The sequence below is a fragment of the Achroia grisella genome, unplaced genomic scaffold (assembly GCF_030625045.1).
Source record: "Achroia grisella isolate CSIRO2021 unplaced genomic scaffold, CSIRO_AGI_Agris_v1 utg487, whole genome shotgun sequence".
NCBI lineage: Eukaryota > Metazoa > Arthropoda > Insecta > Lepidoptera > Pyralidae > Achroia > Achroia grisella.
In genome coordinates this window covers 1,282,496-1,307,220 of record NW_026712891.1, presented here as the reverse complement: position 1 = coordinate 1,307,220, position 24,725 = coordinate 1,282,496, and the positions used below count along the sequence as shown (strand labels likewise).

The window sequence follows — 24,725 nt, the reverse complement described above, 5'->3', positions numbered from 1 at the left end:
TTTGAAAATACAAAATAAACATTTCAGTAATTATAATACATTAGTACAATAGTTATATTACATTTAATATAAACATATTTAATTTATGAAAAGTACATATTGAGTGGGAAATAATCATATTATTTGGATTCTAAAAGAAATTGTTTCAAAATATATTTAATAACTTTTACTGCTTTTAGTAGCTAAATTCAATTATTTTACTTTACAATAATATGATCAGAAGCCTTCTGGTTTCATTCATTAGGAATAACACAGTCGAGAAATATTATAAGTTTAGTAATTATTACCCAATTGAAAAACCTGATAAATTTTCTTATTTTTTAATTATTTGTAGGTAATAATTAAATAATACACTTATAACTTTACGAAACACTGTATTTATAATTTGTTCTCAGTAAAATAACTTAATCTGAATAATTATATTAGGTTAATTAGGCAAATTAATCTTAGGTTGTTAATCGACAATATTCAGATAAACATTATTTATACAAATCACTAATAACTTTTAATTATCACTTTGAAATCAAATCTAGTATAAATTTAAAATTGTCAATAATTATCTTCAATCGCGTATGCGCATATTGATTAATTGGTTGATCAAACCGCAATAATATAATTGCGTCGCACTGCCAAAGCCCAAGCCGCAGAATTGACTATTCGTGCCAACCACTACAATACAACATTCTCGTTAATTATGGTTATTAAAAATTGCTACAAACTTATTGTTCAGAACTCTTTGGATTGAGGCCAGTGGCGGGCATGTCACACTCACATTTTAAACATTTGTACTTTTGTATTCGATATTATTATATTATGTTACCATAGTTTTATTGACATATTCCTTTACTTGAGGTGTTTGCTTTTGCATATTACATATTTATAAATATATTACAACTGATTGGTTCACTTGATGATGATATGAGAAATATTATTATTGACGTACTTTATATATAACAAAACCGAAAACAATTATTGTTTGATTATAATTTTTGTCTGGTTCTCTGTCTGCGCGCTAATTTCAGAAATTATTTAACCGATTTCGGTGCTCTGATGTATTGTAATTAGCTTAAATTAAAAAGTTGGTTGTATTCCAATAAATTTTTAGACAAAAAAGTTAGAGTCGGCAGCTCACATTATCAAATTCTGACCCGACGTCAAAATCGCTGTTTCAGCTAGTATTAGCTGTTATTATCATCATTAATAAGCCCCAGTATCTACAATCCCATTCATACATGTGAAAGAATACGTATACTTTAGAGGTCAAAACCAGTTCTCATCATCATCAAATCCTCAGCTAAAGCAACTGTTATATTGTAATCGATATTAAAGTCATGATAAAAAGCATAGGTAATCGAAAAATTAATTAGAAATAATGAACCGATATGTCGGACGATAAATAATACGAACAAAACAAATTAAATAAAAGATTGTAGAAGTATTCCGTAATCTCATGTAAACAGTGGGCAACAATAGTTGCATTTATGTATGTACTTGTATGTATCTAAAGTCACGTATAAAGAGGACGCTGATCCAGCGACGCAGAGGGAATAGAATTCTGTGGCCAAAATGGATATACTGAGTATTTGTTAAATTTCTATGTACATACAAATGCTGTGAATAAACATGCAAGAAATATGGATACTACTAGGACCTACAGAATAATATTATTTCTTTAGAAATTAGCGATTCTTAAACCACTTTCATTATACTGAACCTGCGTGAATTAATATAAAATAAAGTATAGTATATATACTAAATAAACTTTAATATAACAAATTAAAAAGCTATATAACAATATTATTTTTCTCTGAATCACCTGTATTTGAGTAGTAAAAGTAAAAGTAAAAGTTTGGGGCGTTCAGGTTTCACAGACTTATCAAACTAGATCCATCTATTATTTTTAGAAAATGAAAATTCAAATATACACAGAAAATAATATATTGTATTAAGATCCATCTTTTTGGAATAGATTTATTTTTAAATTAACAACAAATAAAAGAATATAGCTCTGTAATAAAGACTACTTAACCATAGTGCATATAATTGGCGCAGTCCTAACTAGTCTAGAACTCTGTGAAAGAATTTAAATAGGTCTTATATCTGGCTTAACTGAAACAGTAAAAAAATGAAAAATATTCAAATCATAAACGGCTAAAATCCAGAACGATAACTTACTGGAACAATTGAACAAAGTTATGGATGTCGTTCTGAGCTGAGGTTAATTTGACATCTGAGCGACTGTTCTTTTCCTATTGCTCAATAACGACAGAGAACATTATTACATATGTCCATAATCAAAACTCTTTGTTTCAGATATTGTAAAAACTTTGAAAAAATAATAAATTCTTTCTTAGATTTTTCGTGACAATAATATTAAAAATTTACTGTAAACATCGAAATGTATTTTAAGTAAATTGTTTTTTACTAAATTTACAGTATTTAACAGGAATCTTTTACTGAACAAAAGTATTAGTAAACGAGTAGATTTATGATAAACATACCTATATACTGATCATTAACATTACACGTACCTCTACCTACTCTACTACCCTCCTTTTTGCCTTAGATATTCGGGTAAATAGAATAATAATTTCTAAACTCGTCAATGTGCATAAATAACAAAATATTTATTAATACCATGCATAAAGATTGTTCAGAATTCAGTTGTGAATTCTTAGCAACAATACAAATAATAATTTTAATTTCATTTACACGTAGTTCCGCCATCTTGTGACAGTTGTGATGCGGGGTATCAGGTGGTAGTCTACGAAAACGAATATAGAAAAAAGGAAGCACGTAATATTGAAACGACACACAATCGTGTTCAGTTAGAATTACAGGCAAAATGATAAACGTATATATAGACGTGGCATGACCAGTCAAGTGTGTCGCTGTAAGTAGAAAACTTTCGATATTATTAAATTATCTCACGAGATCGAATGAGGATGTCAGTTGCTTCGTCGATTTGTGTTTATATTTTATATACCCGAAGTATAGTAAATTGATGGTAAGATACATACAGGAAGAAAAACACAATACACTAGTGAGGCAAGAGATGGCAATATCGATATATAACAAGACTGTACAACTCGTTTATCAAGGTAGGTATTGCCTGCAGTCGACTGTACGTAGCAGTACCTATTTTGTATCACATCATCAATATATACAAATCGTAAAAAAATAACGAACCTTATCCTTTTGAAATCTGGACTTGAACTTTTTTCACCAAATACTATTTTCTCTTTTGATGTCGTATTCATCAGCTTGGAGATTATTTAAATGCTTTTGAACTGAGAAATTCATACTGAGACGCCTTTATAAATTTAAGTTGGTACCATTCCATGAATATTAAAGGCAAGGGTTCATTAAAAGTTATTTTAATCCTATCTTCGCCTGGTGCATGATAATTAGTTTACCTTGCATCCTTCTTTTTATCTGTCTAAAACGGTATTCCAAAGGTAAATCAGTGAAGTTTTCACAAAAGATTTATATTTTAGATTTGGCAAAATTGCCTTATATATCATCATATAATTGAAATAAATTATATCAGAATACAGGGTTAGATGTTAACAGAAAAAGTAGTTTTTATAGATTTTAAATATTACATAACCAGCAACTTGATCAATATATACATACGTTCCACAACACGTTTTCTAAAGTGGTTAAAAAAACTGTGGGATTATTGATACCTAGCTACTTATTACATAATCCACATATTTTACTGAAATAAATACCTACCTATATTTTCTGCACAAATTATCCCATGTACTTTTGATAAATTATAAAACAAACTCAACCTTTTCATTTTCCACCAGGGGCATAGTAAACATTTATATGCAATATGTCGAATATATTTCTTTCTACATAATTGCTCAATGGATTCGCAGGACATATCATTTCCAAATGTGACACAAAAAGGTCGCGGCTAATGGCTTCAGAGTTCGGATAAATATAAAATAGAACAAGAGGTTGGCAGCGATGCCGCAAGCTGGCGTGTGCTGGGCGCTGGGCGCTGGGCGGCACGCCATATTGTTTTATTGCAAATTGGTTGGACGGGGACCGCGCTGTCCTTTACATATACGAGGCCATTAAACTACGGCCGGTGTCCAGTCACGTGTTAAACGAATCCGATAGCAGCACACAATGTTAGACCGAGCACCGATTCTACTGTCATCTAAAGAACTCGGCATCCAAATTAAGCCAGCTACATACAACGGAACCGTATTTATATTTATACCAAAGAATTTATAAAGAATCTATGAATTTAATTAAAATAGCATTAATAAAGGTAAAAAGAGTACTGTTATTTTAAGTGTGAAGCTTATGTTTGGTTATTTGTTACGAAACCATTGAAAAATAAAGGAACATAATTTTTACGCTAAATTAACACAGGACACTTGCTGGTTTTTTATTGATGCTCCGCACTATTGGTCGTAGCGTAATGGTAATATAGACTATTATAGCCTTTCTCGATAAATACTAAACCAACAAAATACTAAACTAAACAATTTTTTTCATATCGAATCAACAGTTCCTAAAATTAGTACTCTCAACCAGTTAAAAGAAAACAGACTCATCAGCTTTATAATATTAGTATAAATTAAATTTATTTGGTCTAAGACAATATTGCTCAGATTTGACACTAGGACCTGTACCAAGCTGTACGATAATTCAGGTACAAGACAGTATGTAATTTTATGTTATCTGTGGTACTAGTAAAGTGGAAATAATGTTACATTACTATTATATGAGCCTGATATTGGTTCTCTGTTCTATTATGCCAAGCATATTATATTTATGCTAGCACGTGTTACCTGAGCGCTGTTTACTGGCACTCTTATCATATTATCATATGAAAGGACCAAACAATAAATTTCTAAAAATGTATGTTACGAAAATCATTATAATAATATAACAAACAACTCCAACTTTCCTTATTAAATACAGATAGGTATTTATCTAACTTTTAGTACATAAGCATAAGCTTATTTTAGGCATTAATTTTACTTAAATTAATTTATTTAAATTATACTATATTACCAACCTCAGCTTCGTATGAAAGTCATATGCTACATGCATTTAGAAAGAATATCTAATCTAAAATATAATGAAAACCGTATCGAAATCCATTGCGTGATCTACAAGAACTTTGCGGAAAAACAAGTAGATAAAAACAGCTAAGTATATTACTATTAAGATTGATCTTAAAACGTCTTATACGAGACACTGAAATCAGGGGCAATATTATAAGTAGCGTGGCGTATAAAATAGGATTCGTGGATACAATATGAAAAATCATTCCTGATTGCAAAAAACACACTCGGAAATCTATTAAGCAATTTAGGTCGCTAACCACCACTGTTTCGATATCGCTCTTAATTTTAGGGACGTATGTAGATTGTTTTACATCTATATCTACACCGTGTAGATGTAATAAATAGTAGGATTGCATATTGATAATCATATGTATGAATTAAAGAAAGATTGTACAAGGTATTGATGTCAGGTCCAATAACTTGTCTATTTAAGAAAACTATATCAAAAAACTATCTTATACAGTATAAATAGTAAATCGGTTTTCAATAATAAAATTATTATCATTATTTCAATTTCGATTCTATGTAATAAAATACTTTGTTATTCTTGTTTTTAAGATTTAATTTTAAGATAATTTAAGTAATGTTAGTTATCTACATATTAGTTACGAACGAAAAAAAGTTATATTTATATATTTTTTATCAATATTATGAAAACATTCTATCTATTTTTTGCACTACCATTATAGATAAGACAATTAAATCCCACAACTAGGCAGTTGATTATAAAGAAGTCAATTCAACAAAATAATATATAACAATAAATAATTTAATTACTTCATGCAGATCTTTACATTTCTTTCAATAAAATATATAACTCTAAAAATATTGAATGTACTGTATATTAAACATTTTTGTAATTTAAAAGTAATATTCTTTAAAAATAAAAAAAAAGTTTTATATTTAATATTTGCCCATGAGCACCAGCTATACCAGATAAATTGCAAGTGAGTTGCTGGCTTTTTAAGAAAAAATAAACTCCTATCTTGAAGTTTTCAATATCGTATTGTTTCGGAAATACTATACTGATGATTCCCCAATGTGATTGTGGGTGGCTAAAAGTTTAATAACGCACGGTAGAGAACCATAATTAATTAATGAAAAGACAATCGACTTAACTAAGGGTTAATGCAAATTTCGCAATATACTAATTTAGATAAGATAAATAACATTTCTTATTGATCTAAAACGTAATTTATTGTCAATGTCAATTATAAATTCCGTAAAAATTAATAATCAAATCCCTTAGGAAAATATTTAATTAAAGGCACACGCAAACGATACCGTGGATACAGTCAGTCCCATAATACACGTTTATCGTTTCTTTATTAAATAGGGTGTCGGTTTCAATAGTTGCTCTGCCAATATAGAGGAGTTTTTTAAATCCTCCTAACCATGACTAACATTATTATAGTTTTAATAACAGAGTAGAGTAGGTATAAGTCGGTTGCTTTGTGTATGTATCGTTTTTCTTTATATTCGATTTCTAAAAAAGAAGACGCTTTTAATTACCTCACAACTACATAAATAAGTAGGTAGCTCTTTAAGATATCTTAAGTGAATGTGTTCTAGTAATGTCGTAATGTAACTGTCTTTTGTTTATGTTCGCAATGCGTATCTTACATTCCCGTTTCAGAAATACATTTGCGACGGTAACCGTTTACCATCAGATCCGCCGTATACTTATTTGTCACTATTATGGTATAAAAATAACAAAATATATAGGGTGAAAATCGAAGCAAAATAACGGCGAACATTGAAGCTATAGAAATGTACTCTACGTTATACTCGGTACTACGGTAGGTACAATAAAAACAATCCATGACCCATTTCAATTCGAAACTGGGCATGAAATGTACATGATATTACTTACATCGAAGCGTAACCAAAAACAATTCTTCTTCCATTACAAAATATCGTTTATTTAGCAAAATGGAAATTAGCTAGATAAAATCAATGCAATATCATTACCAGGTTATCAGATGTCAGCGACGATTTACATTAAATTTTATGAATCACGCACAGCGCCACGGTTTTGTCCCTAAACTATACAATAATTGTGTATGAAGCTATAATTTATACAACGATAATGAATATGACTAACGGTTTTGTAGCACGAAGGTTTTTACCTTAATAAGTAGCACCAAGTCACAAAAAATATGCACAAAGGGTACTGAATTAGGTCTCTATGGAAAACCTTTCATGGAGTCGACCCCAATGAACAAACATTGATGTTAATATTCATTAACAATTACTCTACAGTTATTAACCTTATAATTTGTCTTGTTTTACCGGGTCAACAAAAACAAGAGTGCCATTGGGGAAAGATATCGGCCATGACTGTGAAAGAGAGTACAATAATCTTTTAGTACAGTAAATAATCTTTTATTGTATAAAACAAATAATAAATTCTTTCAAATATTTTATTTTAATATTTGAATTACATTTTGATTTTCAAAAGTCTATTTCAATAAGAATTGTGACAATAGTATTAAGAAACGAACGTAGCCGTAATGGCTGTCCTTTAAATACAAATTATCAAAATTAGTTCAAACTATTGAAAACATCTGTAATATAATAGACCCACAAAGAGCCAACTACTGCAGTCAAAATATTTTTTTCCTAGTTATATGAAGTGGATTAAAAAAAATCCAGCTAAAAATTTAGGAAGTGACATAACTTTTCTGTAAATATCAACAGAATATCAATGAGTGCACTACGCTAAAATATACACTTATACTATGTATTATAAAATGTTTGATGAAATTAAATATAAAAAATCCGTGTGTCACATTCCGCTGAATATAACACAAGGACTATGAAATCATTATTTATATCGAGCCATTGAGTTAACAAAGTGTTAGACACGGCAACAGACGATAACTAGTAAATGCGTGATTGCACTTGACATCCGTAATATCCGGCAGCTACAGCCCACCGATGATATCAATTTCAATTTGTTGCGGTGATATAACTGCCTCCAGTGCTGCCTCTGCTCGATTTGTATGAATCGATCACACTCCAGTTTCCTATTGGACTGCCACTGGACTTAATCTCGATTAAAATACTCACTGAAAATCATGAGTGGTTCTAACAATACCTATTTCATTTTTGTGCTCAGTGATATTCGACAAATCTTTATAATAACTTTTTGATAGTTTTGGTAGTTTAGTGGATTGAAACATTGTCTTCCAATAATTCAATAATTAATACATTGTCTTATTTTCGAATAATCCAATAATTAATAACGAGGTACTTAGCTTTAAAGTTGAGTAACCTAACCTGAGTTATACATGATTTTCGTTAAAGTGTTATATATGAATCGCTAAAAATTGGAAGTTTTAAAGTATAATTATAAATATCAAATCATATAGAGATAACAATTAGTAATTAGTGAGCGTCAATGTGATATTGTATAATAGGTATATAAATATCAAATTTGAGAGCTTCTTAAATTCGTTCACGAATTAATTAAATTACTTACTCGTAGCTTATTACAAGGACGAATTTGCGTAAATCGATACACTAAACTAATAACATTACGCACTTAAATTCATTAATATTGAGTTTGTTAGCTGTTTTGACAATTATATGACCTAAATAATTATAATTTTTATCTTTAATACGTGGCGCCCGGGCCTTCTGAATGAAATTAAATTAAATTAATTTCTTAATTTGTGAAAGTGTATCTACAGACACTTACGAGAAGTAAAGAATATATCTCAGTTCGTTTGTATGTATATGTATCAATGTAGTTTCAAGGGGTTTTCTTCACTTAGAACTATAATACATTCCAAACTAAGCTGACTGATAAGAAACTCGGCTACTCAGTCTGTTCTGCGTAATTATATCGGTATATAGCCGTATATATATTAAGGCTTAAGTTTAGAGTGAATACAGTAACCACCAGCTTATCCTATTAAAATAATGTCACTAAAACGAAGTGATTAAATTAGCAGTCATAACTTGAACAGACTATTCCCCACAAGCAGCACCTCTTTACGAGTATGACGGAGGAGCCAGCCAACATTGTACTTAAGCATATTAGTGGAAACACAATGACCCGGCCCACTACGCCTCATGTTTAGACTTTATAGAGAACATCATTGATTAAAGTGACTTAACTATGTTAGTTAGAATAATTTTTAGAGCATATCCAATATTATTTGCAGTAGGTACATACCCATAACAATAATTACAAATTTATTTTCGGGTACTGAATGTAAAAACTACATGATGTATAAACTATTTACCATGTCAAATAATAAAGTTATGGACTTCACAACAGAAGCCAAAATACGAATAGTGGCAACTAGCGTAGTGCCTATGCGTTGCACATTTAAGTCAAGTAAGCCGTAGTTTACATACATGTACATAAGTACAGCACACAATAGTTAATCAATAGTATAAATAGTATAAAGCAATATCGCTGTTGTCCTCTGTCTATTTATTCGATTACTTTTTCAAAACCGCGAAACCTTTTTAATACGCTTTTTACTGACATCTAGAGATTTATTTCCGGGTTACTATGTATATGTATAACACAATCATATTGTTATACAAATTCTATAAGTACACTAGTGTGATGCAACGGTGGATCGCTAGTATATGCATAAACTGTGTATTAGGAGGCGAAAATTAACATGTTGTTATTTAATAATTAGACACTAAATAAATCATGATACACGATAACATGTATCCTAATAAGCGGCTAAAATGTCCTACATGAATAAATAATTATTGAATTTAAACATAACAGTAATCTATTTATGTCGATAAAGAATGTGTTTATCAGAATTGGTAAAAAAATATTACATTCCATTTTGGTAATTTATAAACAAAAGTTAATTTATGTGTTTCTTTTAAAAATGAGGTATGTTAAAAATTTTAAATGTTACATTGTTTCAATTTAGATATGCTTGACAGTTTTATAAAAAATCACTATTAATTCGATCATATTGCAAAGTTTTTAGTTCTGAAAACATGACGTAAAGTATTGATAAGTATATCAAGAGGAGCTCCTAATTACTTTTTTCTGTAAAAGTGCTTTCATTCTTGAACATTGTAGACTAAATATACTTAAGTGAATAGGTATTTGCATGTTACGGCTGAGGAAAAGTTGCATAAAACTTTGCTTTTTATCAAAATCGAAAAGCGAAGAGTGAAAAAACTTATATGAACAGAATGTTGTGTTTATACTTAACTTGTGAAGCAACATCGACTATTAACAGTATTAGAATATACTTAACTAGCTACCCACCGCGGATTCGCACGGGTATACGTAGGTACACCCGTGCGAATGTATGTATTAGAAACCTTCCTGTTGAATCATTCTATCTATTAAAAAAACCTGCTTCAAAATCCGTTGCGTAGTGTAAAATAGGGACAGACAGCGACTTTGTTTTATACTATGTAATAATTATGATGTACAAATTAAAACTCGTGAATAATAAAAATGCTTTTTAAAGTACAAATAGAGAAGCTTTCTTTCTTTCTTTAGAACCAGAAATCTTTTCTAGTAATAATTATGCTCTGACTGTTGTATTTACTCGTAAGGAACAAAATTCAAATGTATTTGAGTATTCAGCCAACTCCGTTTAAATACGATATTATTATTTTTCAATTGTGTTGGATATTGAGTAATAGATGTGAAAATTGATTTAATTGTTACACTCAGCATAATTCGCAAAGTTATTTCAGCATTCCTATGTTTTAAGAATGTACTTCTATTAAGTATAAAGTGACCATTATTCGAGTTAATAGTTTTTTTTGTTGTTAGTTTAGTATTCAAATTAGGACTATTCCAAGTTTATTGTACAGTCAAGATTATTAAAGAACCACGATTTAAAAGAGCAACTGGTATTATGAAATAATTTGATCGAATTTTCTAATGCGCAAGCAGGACTCAATAAAATGAACACTTAAATAGACACAAGGAATGATTTTGATAACATAGTTGGATTGGAAGCAATACTGATATCGTATTGACTCACAGACCATTAAAAAACTACAGCGTGCATACTGCAACAGCATAGCAGAAAGGTTAAGCGAAACTTCATGCAATGGATTGCCGAAAAGTCTGAACGATTCAAGCGCTTTTTTTAGCAAGAGAATTAATTTTCAACGGCGGCAGGGGACCGGTTTCACGAGTCACGTTCAACTTCAGCTTTATAGCGAAGCAGAGCGCGAATGGCTAATCGATCGATTAATTTTCACGCCATTTGAACACAAAATTCTTGTGAAACACAAGCACTGGAATTTCTAATACTTTCTCGCACATATTCCTTGTGTGCTACAATGTTATAATTAACCGGTTTTTTATGTAATTGTCATTTCAAATAAGCTGACTATCTATCTACCTTGTGGTAGGTGGCAATCATAGTGTATATACATGAACAGCACGTGCCGAGTTGATGTCCGTACATCTTGTTTTTATGTGACGCGAGATACTGTTCATTCATTGCCAATCTAGAGGATATAAATATCAAATGTCATATATTTCAATGCAATAATTACCTTATGTCCACTTTCAACCAAAACTTTCATAGCAAGCTGCTTGGTGCCTGAAATACGTCAGACCTACGTAGACGTCTACGATTTAGAAAGTCTACCTTGGTATAATATGTAGTTGGGACGTTTGTTAAATATCGATTAGGATTAGGAACGCTGCTAAGTATTTGATCAAGTGTAGGTATTTCGTAGATTTAGTGTTGTTCGCTAGCAGATTTATTTCGGATTAAGTTGGTTACTTTGGGTTAATTAAACGCTGAACTTACATAATTCCTCATTATCACGGGACGGCGAGCCCGTTCTTAAATCAATCAATTTTCACTAAGGGAACCCTTGTTACTGTCTAAGTAGTCTAGCTTCTAAATATTTTTATACCTACTTTCATAATATGATATAAGTTTCAGCTTTGCAAATAATTGAGTATTGAACAAGCTTAATTCTTTATCACGTATTAATTATTAAAACGAAAGTAATGGTAATTTGATAGTTTTAAAAGCCTTTGTATGTCTTTGATTACTTAAATTCGTAACTAAAAAACGATATACCACTTATTATTAAAAGGAATAAAATATAATTGATAATGCAATGTCAGTTTATTTCATTGCTGTTTTTTACTTCATCGTTACATAAAAAATGGTCTTTAACTACAGTACAGTATATTTTATTTATTAAAAAAGTAATATTAAATGTTTGCATTTCATCTTATTTATAGATTATTTGTTCATCACCGACCTCTAACTTTTTAATTACTTTTATTACTTTATTTGTTACTAAATTAATATTAATAAACGCATATTTAATAGTATATAAATCAGCGGCCTAATATTGAAGATATTATGCCTTTTATAACTCATTACTATTTTATGTACGCATTTCGTTTCAAAAAATCTCGATCCAGATACAAAAATCTATTTTACCAATAAAATAACAACAGGAGGACTATGATACAGTTGATTTTGGATATCTGATGTGATTCGTCATGTGTCACATAATAACGTGATGTACTACGTGATGCCATTCATGTACATAAGCGCACTGCAGCACACAGGCGGACTATCAGCTTATTAGGAGCGAAAACCACCCAATAGGGCCCTGAACCCTTCTGTGATGTGCCTCGCTGCCTAAGACTGGGACAATTCAAACTATTAACTAAACAGGAAACACTGAATCACTGGCAGAATATTTTCAAAAGTCCTAATAAGCCCAAACACCTAATAAAAAATAAGCTTGTTGGCTATTCAGATAGCATAAAAATAGCTACTAAGCTTATACTACTGCCAATACTATACTTATATTTATACACTTATTAATACATCACGACTGCTTCTTAATTTCACGCTAGAAAGCAATCATGAATAGTTAATTCCAATAGTTTTACCACATTTTGAAAATCCAACTCTCTGTAGCACCGGAGTGCCACTAAAATTAATGTGCTGCCAGAGAGAAAAACGAGCACGATGGCAACACCTACTCGCAGCCACCTAACCATTTCAGTTCAATGAAATCGGATTTAAAATAGAACTAGATAGAAACTTTAGTCAAATATTTAACTTATGGAGTAGGGTAGGCAACACAAATTAACTTATATTAAGAAATCGTTTTCAAAATATATTTTATTTGCCCATGATATTAACTTTTATTTATAGTAAAGTATATACAAAAAAAAACAAATTGATACCATATAATAATAATAGAATTAATCTTAGACTAAGGAAATGCATTTTTAATTCGCGTAGGAAAGTAAACATAAACAATTATCAAAATTGAATTGGTAAAATTTGTTATTTCCAATAATATAACAGTATGTTTAGTTTTGTAACATAATTGTAACATACATGGAGAAAAAATCTCTATTTTTGTTTTTTATCTCATTTATCCAGTACCTACAATAGGTAACACAAGTCGTCGTCTATAGATAATTATGATGATGCCGTAATATACAGGATGTTAAGACATACATATTACGTAGTATTTATGTAATATTGGATTATTATACGTGATTATCTTTTTTGTGGCCTCCTGATATTTCGATGCTATAACAAGCAAACAATATATTCTGGTCAACAAGCTCACAAAAAGATACAATTAAATTTGTAATTGCAATCAACCAAGTAAAAAAAATCCCAAGTTATATATCGCCATAAAACCCACAATCGTTCTTCTATTAAGCACAGATCTTGTGGTCTCTCTTGTAAAAACCGATACATACGAATTATCAAAAAACAAATATGATTTATATTACTGATCACATTTCTTTTATTCTCTACCACTAACTTAGGCCAACTTGTATAGTATTATAGTATACCATATCCTGTGATACTGGATTTCAGACGCATAAAGGTCATATATGATGGTGTATAAATTGTAAAAACACAACGTAAAAAAGTCCATTAAAAATAGACGCAAAAAACAAAAATTAATGTTCCAAAATGGATGAGTCGGATTAGTAAGACATTAGTAAATACCTATCAGCAGTAGAAGGTAACAGTAACAAATAATAGGCAAAAAAAGCAAATGTTGTAACAAGCTTGGAGATTGATATATATATTTATATATATATTATCAGTTTTTTAGACGCTTATATCGAAATGTTTAACAAATATAATAATTTTTATTCAATGGATGGAAACAAATAAATTTAAATTAGTAATCTTGAAGAGAGAAAGCCAGTTAATGCTATGAGCTAATCATAAAACATTCGAATTACTGACGTTTGCCATTGTCTTAGAATGTATTCCTTTATTAAATAACAAACCTTTTTATATACAATATATATAAGTCTTCCCTTCTTATCTGCTAAGGAGAAAGCTTTTCATTTCGCTAATATTGTCTAATATTGTACGTCAATTGTAATAATGCTTTAGCGAGGAATATGATAATAACTTAAAAGACGCGAAAAAAGAAAAGACGCGATTGTTATTGCATTTGCTATCCATTTGAAATGTTTCCGTGCGAGTTTTAAAAAACTGTCATTATAGATACTTATTAATGTATCATGTGTATAATGTAAAGTATACTTTTGCGTATATTTATATAAATAAGTGGCTTTACCTTTTTGGATATACCGATACTGAACCAAAATTATTCGGCGGTACGTCATAAACGCTGTGTAACATGACCAAAGCCTGAGCTCTATCCATTTTGCAATTACTTCAAACCATATATATCCTACAATAAACAATTTTTGTTTGTCTTTATAATGTAAAGATCGACTGCAAAAACAGAATAATCAGTAATACTTACAATTATTTGTTAGTAAGAACCCTGTTGATACTCCCAACAGGACTAGAAAAAACAGCAGCAACAGGACTATTAATGCGGGCCTGCAGTAATGGATCCAGCAGTAGTCCTCGGAGTTAGCAGCAGGCGCACTGGATGATAATACACAACACTTGCTGCAGCCTGTATCTGAGGAGGATGCAGATCGTACTACCGCACTATTGCCTTGCTGATTTACTACCACACCTTGTACCGGGGCATCACTGCCCTGTCCATAAACAGCATTATTCTTTTCTGAGAGTCGCGCAAACCCCGAACTATCCTCATCCTGAGGATTCCCATATACTCCATAAGAGGCCACCATATCAACACCCGAGAGTGACCTCGAAGTTTCGTTTCCTATTATACTATCTTGTACGACATTATTGTCAGTACTAGGCCAACATTCGCAGGAACATCGATCTTCTTTCCGCCTTTGCCTCGGTTGCGTCGCGTCGGTCCTGCGAATAGGCACTTCGGTTTTCTTCTCTTCTTCTTTTTTAATTTTGGCATCTTGAGGTATAGTTTCGTGATTGACGTCATAATTAGGTTGCAAATTTTTATGGTTTTCTATATACCAGTGACGTTCCTCTGCTCTGAGCGTAGTGTCGTTGTTTCCCTCGTACACATCTGCGTAATTGGCTAACGGGTGCGAGGAAGGGCTGTAAACGGGACCGACTGTGAGCTGACCGTAGCCACGGTCGTATTGCGGCGGCCGGTTATTACTCGCGTAATATGTGGTGGATGCAGGCGCGGTGTAATCGTAGCCCGGCCTGTTCATCTTCAACAGTTAATCGCCTCATTTGAGCTTATGCTTCACTGCGGATGACATTATGGATGTAGCTATGGACGAATCAGTTAAGTAATTACTTAAGTACAAACACGTAACTGAAATCTTTTACTATGATGCTAATCCTGATATACTATTGTATTATTGTATGAATATTCTAACTCAATATGTCATTCAAATATAGAGTACATATGGAGCGAAGTGGAAGGAGGAAGGAAAGCAAGTGGGTAGACAAACTTCGCTGATTTTGTTACGCGTTACACTCAGAGGCAGAAAGTTATAGAGTAAAATACACATCTGTTTATCTCAATTACCTCTCTTGTTCGACGGTGGTATTTATCTTTTGTGTTACAACAAGCGCGCTTGCTCGCCCTCTATATTCGGGACCGTAGACAAAGAAGTAGCGACGTGTGTAAATAAGCTCCCCTAACTTAAATTAACCGTATTTATTTCCCTGATTTTGACACATGAAAGATATTTAACTTGATTACACACTACTGACTAAGATAAAAATACAAACATGTTGGTATCAGAAAAAGTACTGATTATATTTGTCAGGTACCGTTGTTACACTGTTGTTGTTACTACTTTTGCCCACTATAGAAAACTTATCCGCATTAATAATGGATCGTTGACCTTTCGACAGCGCTGATAACAACGTTTTCTGTGAATCCCTACGCTAGCTAGGATAATCCATCCCAATTAATTAAATTAAAAACAAACAAAAGTCATTACATAAAAGTTTGGGGATAGCAAGTTACGAATCGTGACTTCGACACAGTGGAAAATTAGTCTCTGACTCTGAATTGAAAAGGCACTTACCAACTTTTAACTACCTATCTAACAATATGTAAATAAATATTATAGTTATTTTTATTATTTGTTATTATTCCTAATTTAAAAATATTCAATTCTGATTGTGTGTATATGGTAGATCGATCCTTTTTCCTTGAATTTAATTATAAGTATCTATCTGATTATGAGTAAAATAAATGATGCAGCATATACATATATCGCATCTATATACATTGATTGTTGGAATAAATAATCTTTGCGTATTTGAAATACTTTTAACAATTTATAAAAATAATGTTAAAGAAGTTATAAAAACAAATAAATTCATTATGTACTGTCAAATGATAACAATCGATTAAATTTTCAATTCTGCCAATCCCACTTGGTATTCATACATTACGTACATTTACATTATGTATAATACAATGAATAGTTACTTTCAAAGATATTCAATAATCGTAAATCATGTTTAGTTATTAAAAAATCGCTTTTGTATATTAATTCCATCGTTTCCAGTAACAACTCAAACTCTAGTTTAGTTATGATTTTCCATAAATTTTGTATTTGTCATTATTTTAATTATAAAAAAACATCTCAATTGTCGTCGAGTTAAAGAAAATAAAAAAATTAATACTCCAAATATTTAAATGCATCATCTAAAAATTGTAGATCTTATACACGACATTTTTTGCAAGTTGTTAAGTACGTGAAACAGCACGTTTTGGCATTAAATGAGAAATTATAACCGCTCCTATATTTATGATATAGGCTTTTCATGGCATCCCTTAAGAAATATAAAATACGGGAGCATAATGTAGGTACGTGAACGACGTAGGCAAAAAAAAGTGCTCGCGTTTGCTTTTATCTATGGTTTAGTGTCAGGACAAGTGTGGCGATGTCGGAGGGCGGGAGCTTTAGGGTTGTCCATCACAAAATTTTCTATCAGAACTCCATACCATATTAGGCTTTATAAATCCACATAGATATTAGTAATAAAAAGGCGTGTTTTGACTTGATTGTCTGTTTGCTACCTTATCAGGACTAAACAGCTGACATTATAATAAAACTCGATTGTTAAATAGCATTAAATCATACTACTCGTTTATCTAAAGAAACTGATATCAGTGGTATATTAGGAGCTATTTTATTTTGTCTAACTTAAGTATTTGTAAAGAGTTCTGTTAAAATAATTTTACATTATTTGTTTCTCTATATACCAATATCGTCTATGCTATTTCATTCGTATCCTATATTAGGATGTCGGAAGTGCCATCACTTCCGACATCCTAATATAGGACACGAATGATTAATATATGTCTGTACTCACATAGACGGGATCTATCGAAACTCATCTCCCAAAATTCTACCATTCATTATTCACTGCTGAATATAGATTTAACCAGCCTACAGTACATACTCTGTCTCTCATCCAGGCAGCCAGCCCTACTTTCCGTCAACATTGCAAGTATACGCTTAGTTCAGTTTTAGCAGCAGGCAGCCGGCCACATATTAAAGCGGCCCGGCATACCAACGACCTGTGTACATTGTGAACTGTGAATGTATGCAAATAGCTATAACATTTAAGTTACTTGATATTTCTGACTCTCGTTTGTTTAAACAGATTAGGGCAAAATCTAAAATTGTTGAAATATTAGAAATACCGACTGTGAAAAATGTAGTAAATGCCTTTTGTCTATTCTGTATAAATGCGAATGCTAATTTGTCTCTCTATTTTTTACCTTTGTATAAATAAATGACTAAATAAAATTATGACATTTGACTACATGATGATAGACAATACATTGCACGAGATATATTATAAAAAAAAAATCTGGCAGGCCTTGAAATAGGGTATGACAGTTTATGCAGATGTATGCTGAAAATGATATTTATGCGGAAAATCCGCGACTATTTGTGCAACAATGAAACTAATTACTTTACATAGACTTATATTTCACATTGTTTTAATATTCGATACTGAATCCTTATTTTATTTTTATAGCGATTCTCATTATTATTTAAGTATAAAACAAACCCCTAAAAAGACATTAGAAGAATTCTATAGCTTTGCCCACGCAGTAACCATATTCCCCAGATCCCGTGACGATTTTCGATATACCTTTATAAGTCGTTGCCCACATTACATTCGAATATCTGTGTAAAAATCTAAATATAGCTGTAATTAAATAATTACGAGTATATTAATGAATAACTATATGAAAGACATTTGCAACCACTGTGAGTATTTTTTAAATTTATAGTGATAACTATATCAAAATCTACCAAGTGTTTTATTGGATGTATTCTGTTTATTAATGATTAATAAATACTAAATTATGGTCATTTATTTAGTAAAATACAAAACATTTTTTTTGTAACGATTTTAATAAATTTTAATTATTAATTATACCCTTTACCCAAAATTTTTATTATAACATTCATAATAGAAAAGATTCAAATTTTATATTCTAATACACATCCAATATGGAACAATAACATGAAAATATTCATTAATTCTGTTACTTTCAGTAATGTTGGACTCATTAGTCCGGGAGGTTCGTTCTAATTGAATATTAAACTTTGTTGAAACAACTTCCCGTGAGAGCATGCACTCTATTATTTCTACCAATAAATGTAGGTATTAAACCTCTTATAATTATATAGTATACTAACTTGTTCAAGGTATAGTTTAAGATTCGTTTGTTTAATAATAATTTAATTCACCATGTCAAATAGTGTAGTTCAATAAATAAAGATGTATGTATTTGATTTCTTAAACAAAGGCGCTACAGAAAAACAAATAATGATAAATTTGTCGTAAAAAATAAAAATAGTTCCACTACAAGTATAATAATTATTACATTATTTCCTATAATACAAAAAATAATGGCGTGAAGATAAAAATAGCTCCTACAATAAGGTATTTTTATCTTCACATTTTATACATATAAGTTAGAAATTAAACCAATCAACATACTCGTAGCTCTGGATTTCCCATAGTTGTACTTAGGCAGCTTAATTATGTGATGCTGTTACTAACAATTCTCAATTTTTAAAGATTACTATATTTAAAAGGTGGGGGTTTCTTAAGGACGAATTAAGAGTTTCGGATGCAAGCTATACTTTATTTTTTGCAATTGCAAATAACAAATGGGCGTTAAAAGATTTTAATTTATTTCAGTATTTTTATAATTACCTGCCATTTATTTATTACATAAGTCTCGGAGGGTTTTAGTTGTATAATACAAATATCAAACTGACTTCATAGACGACTGAAATAGATTGTGGTTAGTTTTGTGCACATTAGGTAAGTAACCGACATTATCAGGGTTACCAAGATGAATCAAGGTCAGAGAATTTAGCCACTACTAACTGCACCAGCGCAGAAAATGTTACGGAACATTTAGTTAATACTAATTCAGCTTAATATAATTACATTAATTTAATTTCTAAATGTCTTAATAATCATAAGATATTATACTGAAAGAATTTACATAATTACATACTGTTGTACATACGTGTACGAATTGCTCACTTTTCGTATACTCTGTTTAGATTGCGTGCTATGTTACAGGTACATAAGCATCTGGTCACGACACAAGCAAAAATAAAATGACCGTGGTCACTTCACGTTGATTGAAGCAGGATAAAAAAACAAGGTCGAATAAATAAAACAAACCAAGAAAACAGTACCAATGTTTCTAACGCACCATCAGAAGAAATAGCAATTATAAACGTATTGCTGTGACTAACCACTAAATATTAATTTGAAATTAAATTGAATATTAAATTGTACATTAGAAATAATTAGTATAAAAAACGAACTGCAAATATATATGGCCTATGCGTCTGTTGTAGACGATTTATGGCGTGATGGTCCGTGAACAGCTCTTTTCGTAGCTATATAAACTAATACGAGAGCGGCATGGCCTACCATAGGCTCCACAAGAGTAGTCGGTAGTGAGCCGCCTAAATGGCGTTTCTGAAGAGCAAAACGATTGTAATAATTACAACTTCTCACTTGTCTCACATATCCAATTAATGTTAATAAATTTATAAATGACATCTACTCGTCTAACTATTAGACTATTATTTTCAAATTTATTAAATATATGATTTCAATATTATTTATACGGATGGATAAATAAATAGAAAATAGAGAGAATTTATTTACTTTTTACTCAACACGCATAAATGAATCGGTACTCTATTTAAAGTTGTTTTATACATTTATTCTTTAAAAGTTTTATCAGAAATGATTTCAGGTCTCGGAGTCAGACTTATTAGGAATGGTTCTAAGGCGAAATTAAAACTCGACTTCCATACTTTTCCGTAAGCATATTCTGAATACAAACTTTTCTAAATAATTCTGTACTACTGTTCTTTTTTAAAGCTTCATACTACATATGTATTGTAATTTAATATAGTTACTTAGAGGAGGGGTAAAAGTCAAAGTTGAATATGATGGAGTACGTTTCACTTCATTCCAACAGCCATGAACGAGTAGGGCAGTAAAACATTGTTGCTTTCTTCGTTGTAAGTACCTACTATTATAGGTACTTATAAAAAATATTTGGTGATGATCGAACATAGTCTGTACAAATTACGTTGAAAATTATAAGGATTCTGTTTTCTTACTTGAGTATAAAATCGTAAGAATACTGATATTATAAAAATATCAGTATATATAATATTTATCAAGTTGAACGTTAAACTGCGTCCACATCCGTATAACTTTACAATTTAATAAAATTTAGATCAAAGTAAACTAAAAAAAATCTTTACGACCTGGTAACACTGAAGATTAGTAAAACTCAAGGGATCTTTTAATTCTATTATTAAATTAAAAAACTAAAAACCTTTTCTTATCTCTAGGCAGTGGCTGCCGTAGACAGCGAATATTTTTAATAAAAACTAAGATTATAGGATTGTATAACTTCAATTTATACACCTAATTTTACCTACTGAGATTTAAACTAGTGTATTGTACTATTGAAAGTTTTGATGTAATAATGTAATCTATTCGAAATGATTTATATCGCTACTAGTTAATGTCTAGTTCTATCGACTTCGCACTTAAATTGACTTAAAAGCAGTTCTTAATCTTCTTAGCAAGCAACACATTTTAGGATAAGTATTATTCGTTCTTGAAAAAACAGTTCTCTTTTCAACAGTTGTGATAAAAATTAGCATATTTTCCTTTACAAAATGTTCCTCGTAATACGAATACGATATAGAGCTATCTGTTCGTTTCACGTTTTGGCTAAAGCGTAAACACGCGGACCCATTTAAACAGATTAGGGCTACTATATAATATACAAATTTAAGATATTTAGATATTATTGTACTTTATCAGGCACGTATATCACAACGAAATTGGGTCAATTGTCCTGTACTTACATTCACAAAATATTGTGTGTAGTGTATAGTGTATAGTATTTCTATTGAATTGTTACCGTAGTCAAAATATTTCTAAATTATTTCGCGAGCATTAGCTAGTAGGTATATTATAAATATAAAATACTAGCTGTGCCCGCGGTTTCACCCCCATGAAATGTGTTATTGTAAACCTATGTGTTATTAGATGTATAAGCTATTTTACTGTAAAATTATCACTAAAATCCGTCCTTATTATTCCTTATATCCGTCATTATCTATCCAAACTCAAACTTTCCCACTCAGTAAGATCTATTATGTCATTACGCAATCCGAATCCGAATATTCACAATATTAAGAAAATAAAAATGTTTTGTTTAAAGTATCCATGACAGACAGTGCATCTGAAGGGAAACAGATTTATAGAATTATCATTAACTTTTAATAAATTGATTAAAAATACTGTACAATTAATAAAACTTTAAAAGCGTAAACTTTTATTCCCTTTGCTTAATAATTGAATTAACAGAAATAGCATCATAGTAAAGTGTTTATAATTAGGTAGTTATATTATATCCATGTGTTTAAAATGTGACAAACCACATCGTCCAACGAACTCAGCACCCATAGAAATGATAGTAACACCTTAGCACAAATATGAACCACGCACTCGCGCAACACTGTACACAATTGTAGGCCTAGCCCTGCCAACCGGGGTGGGAATACCCATTGTTTAGAGTTCGCAATTCCAGTCCGAATTTTGGGTTCGCGATCGCGTGAATGATAGGAGGGAGGCCCGACCGCGACGTACCCTCGTCGGAGCGCAGCACGAACTGGCAACTACCCGAATGGGCCCACCCGCCCTTGCGTCCCGCCCGCCCCTGTCACCGCCATACTTCGCCCAAATCCAGACGAGTTTTCATTAATGTTGTTATCGGTGTAAAAGTTCGCCAAAGTTAAACTAAGAACCTACAGCTTTAATTAACTGTCCGTAAAATAACACTAAGCAAATAGACTGAAGAGAAAGTAATACACTGGAATATGCACGACGTATAAGCAGCTTGTCTATAGAATACGTAGGTAGCTACGTATTTATATTTAACATTTTACTGATATAAACTTATATCTGCGATAGTACCTTTATCTCACTTACTTCAACCGCTAAGCAGCTTGCTTTGTAAGAAACGTTTTGTTTGTAGACCGCGGTACCGCAGAGAAATTACAGGGTTCAGAGTCAAGACATATTAATCCTGCATCATGGCAACGTAAGAATATACGACATATCATGTTCGTGGTGTTTTTCATGTAGCCACTTACCGTCAAGTGGGCCGTTACAAAACATATTTGATGACATTATTTTTCTTTTATCTTGATTATCTTTTAAATTACATAGTGTGCCAAAAACCGTTACTGGATTTCCGAAATAATCGGTCAAAATCAAAAAATATAATCTGAAAAACTCTGGTTTGGGCAAACTAAAACTGTTCCAAAATGAATAAAAATAATGTCCGGATTTGGGCGGCTTTAAGAATCCATTTTGGTTAGCTACTAATTATGGTACGATGTGGCTAGCACAATTGATAAAATCTGAGTAGCTATTCTAGGTAAGAGGGGTTTGTATCTATGCTATAAATTGTACTGAATTAAGCGACTTCTGTATATCTCATCCTTGGGAAAACATCTTTTACAATTTTTTTATGTTTGTATTTAACTCTTCTAATCAAAATTTATATCAATCAGGAATAATGAAATTTTCTGTTATTATAAAGAAAGGATCGGATTGGAATATAAAATATTAATAGGTCGGTCGTAATATACGAACAATATCATACCTTATGCTTAGTGAGGTCAGTAAAATAGGCAATGACCATTTAATATACAATCTAAATTAATTCTTCAAATTAGTATACCAGATAACTAGATTAAATTGTATGAGCCTACTTTTATATCAGTAAGTTTTATTCACCTAAGTACCTTTTTTACTTTTAGAAAATCCTAATAAAGAGCCGGCCGCCCCGGGGGAAGCTAACGGGTACTGAGAGACTCCAACTCACTAAAATTAAGATGTCCCTCATCCAACGCCATAGAACATAATCAAATTACGACAAAATCGTAACATTTTGCATACAAATTTATCGTAAGTTAAACTGCATATTTTATATGCATTTATATCCTAAAATACAGCTTTAGGTGAATAATAAAAAAAAAGAATGAACTTCTAAATTTAAAAATATCATAGTGGTCTAATTATCAATACTATATTTAGATGATAACCGAAGACGGTAATGATCCTAATAACTTGTAATTATACAAATATCAACTTATATTTCACACATGCGATAATTGTGCCGATATATAATTAAGCTACAATTGTAGAATCAAGTTATGACTATAATATATGAGTTTGAGGTTGATTGAAAAAAAAATATTCAACGAGCTTGCTCGTATATTAAGTTTATTTCTATTGAAATCAATCGAGAATCAAATCCTCCTAGAGATCATTCTCGATTAGAGAAATTTAGAAAAGGGCTTGTTCGAATTTGGTGCAGACATGGGTGATTTGGGTTATGTTCCGACAGAATCGACCTGTCACGTTTATAATAAGGTAGATAATTACATGTTAAGAGTGAATTAATTAGTGTGTTTGTGTGACGTCTAGTATATATAGCTATCTTTTACTTATAGTTACTTGCAGTTACCGATAGAATACCCCTAATAATCTAATTAACCTTTCCGTAACGTAAATGGTAAGTGTTCGTATAATATATATACGTGCTAGGGTCAACGATGTCATTAAGAAAACTCAGCGTAACATAATAATATTATATTAAAAACTAACTACCAGTTCCGGCTTCACACAGATACTCTTGGAACACTCTGTCTATTACTGAAAACTACAT

At 31.1% G+C, this 24,725-nt stretch overlaps 1 protein-coding gene across 3 annotated transcripts in view; it reads right to left on the bottom strand.

The window, feature by feature from the left end:
• Window positions 1-24,725, bottom strand: part of LOC131846069 (agrin-like) — a 177,622-nt gene that overhangs the window by 52,008 nt on the left and 100,889 nt on the right. The window contains exon 1 of one of the 3 annotated variants that reach the window (XM_059195292.1): window positions 14,850-15,645. The exons of the other annotated variants lie outside the window; for them this stretch is intronic. Coding sequence (XP_059051275.1) covers window positions 14,850-15,645 — 796 coding nt within the window. Of the gene's footprint in view, window positions 1-14,849; window positions 15,646-24,725 lie in introns of those variants that run through there. 3 annotated transcript variants of the gene reach the window in all.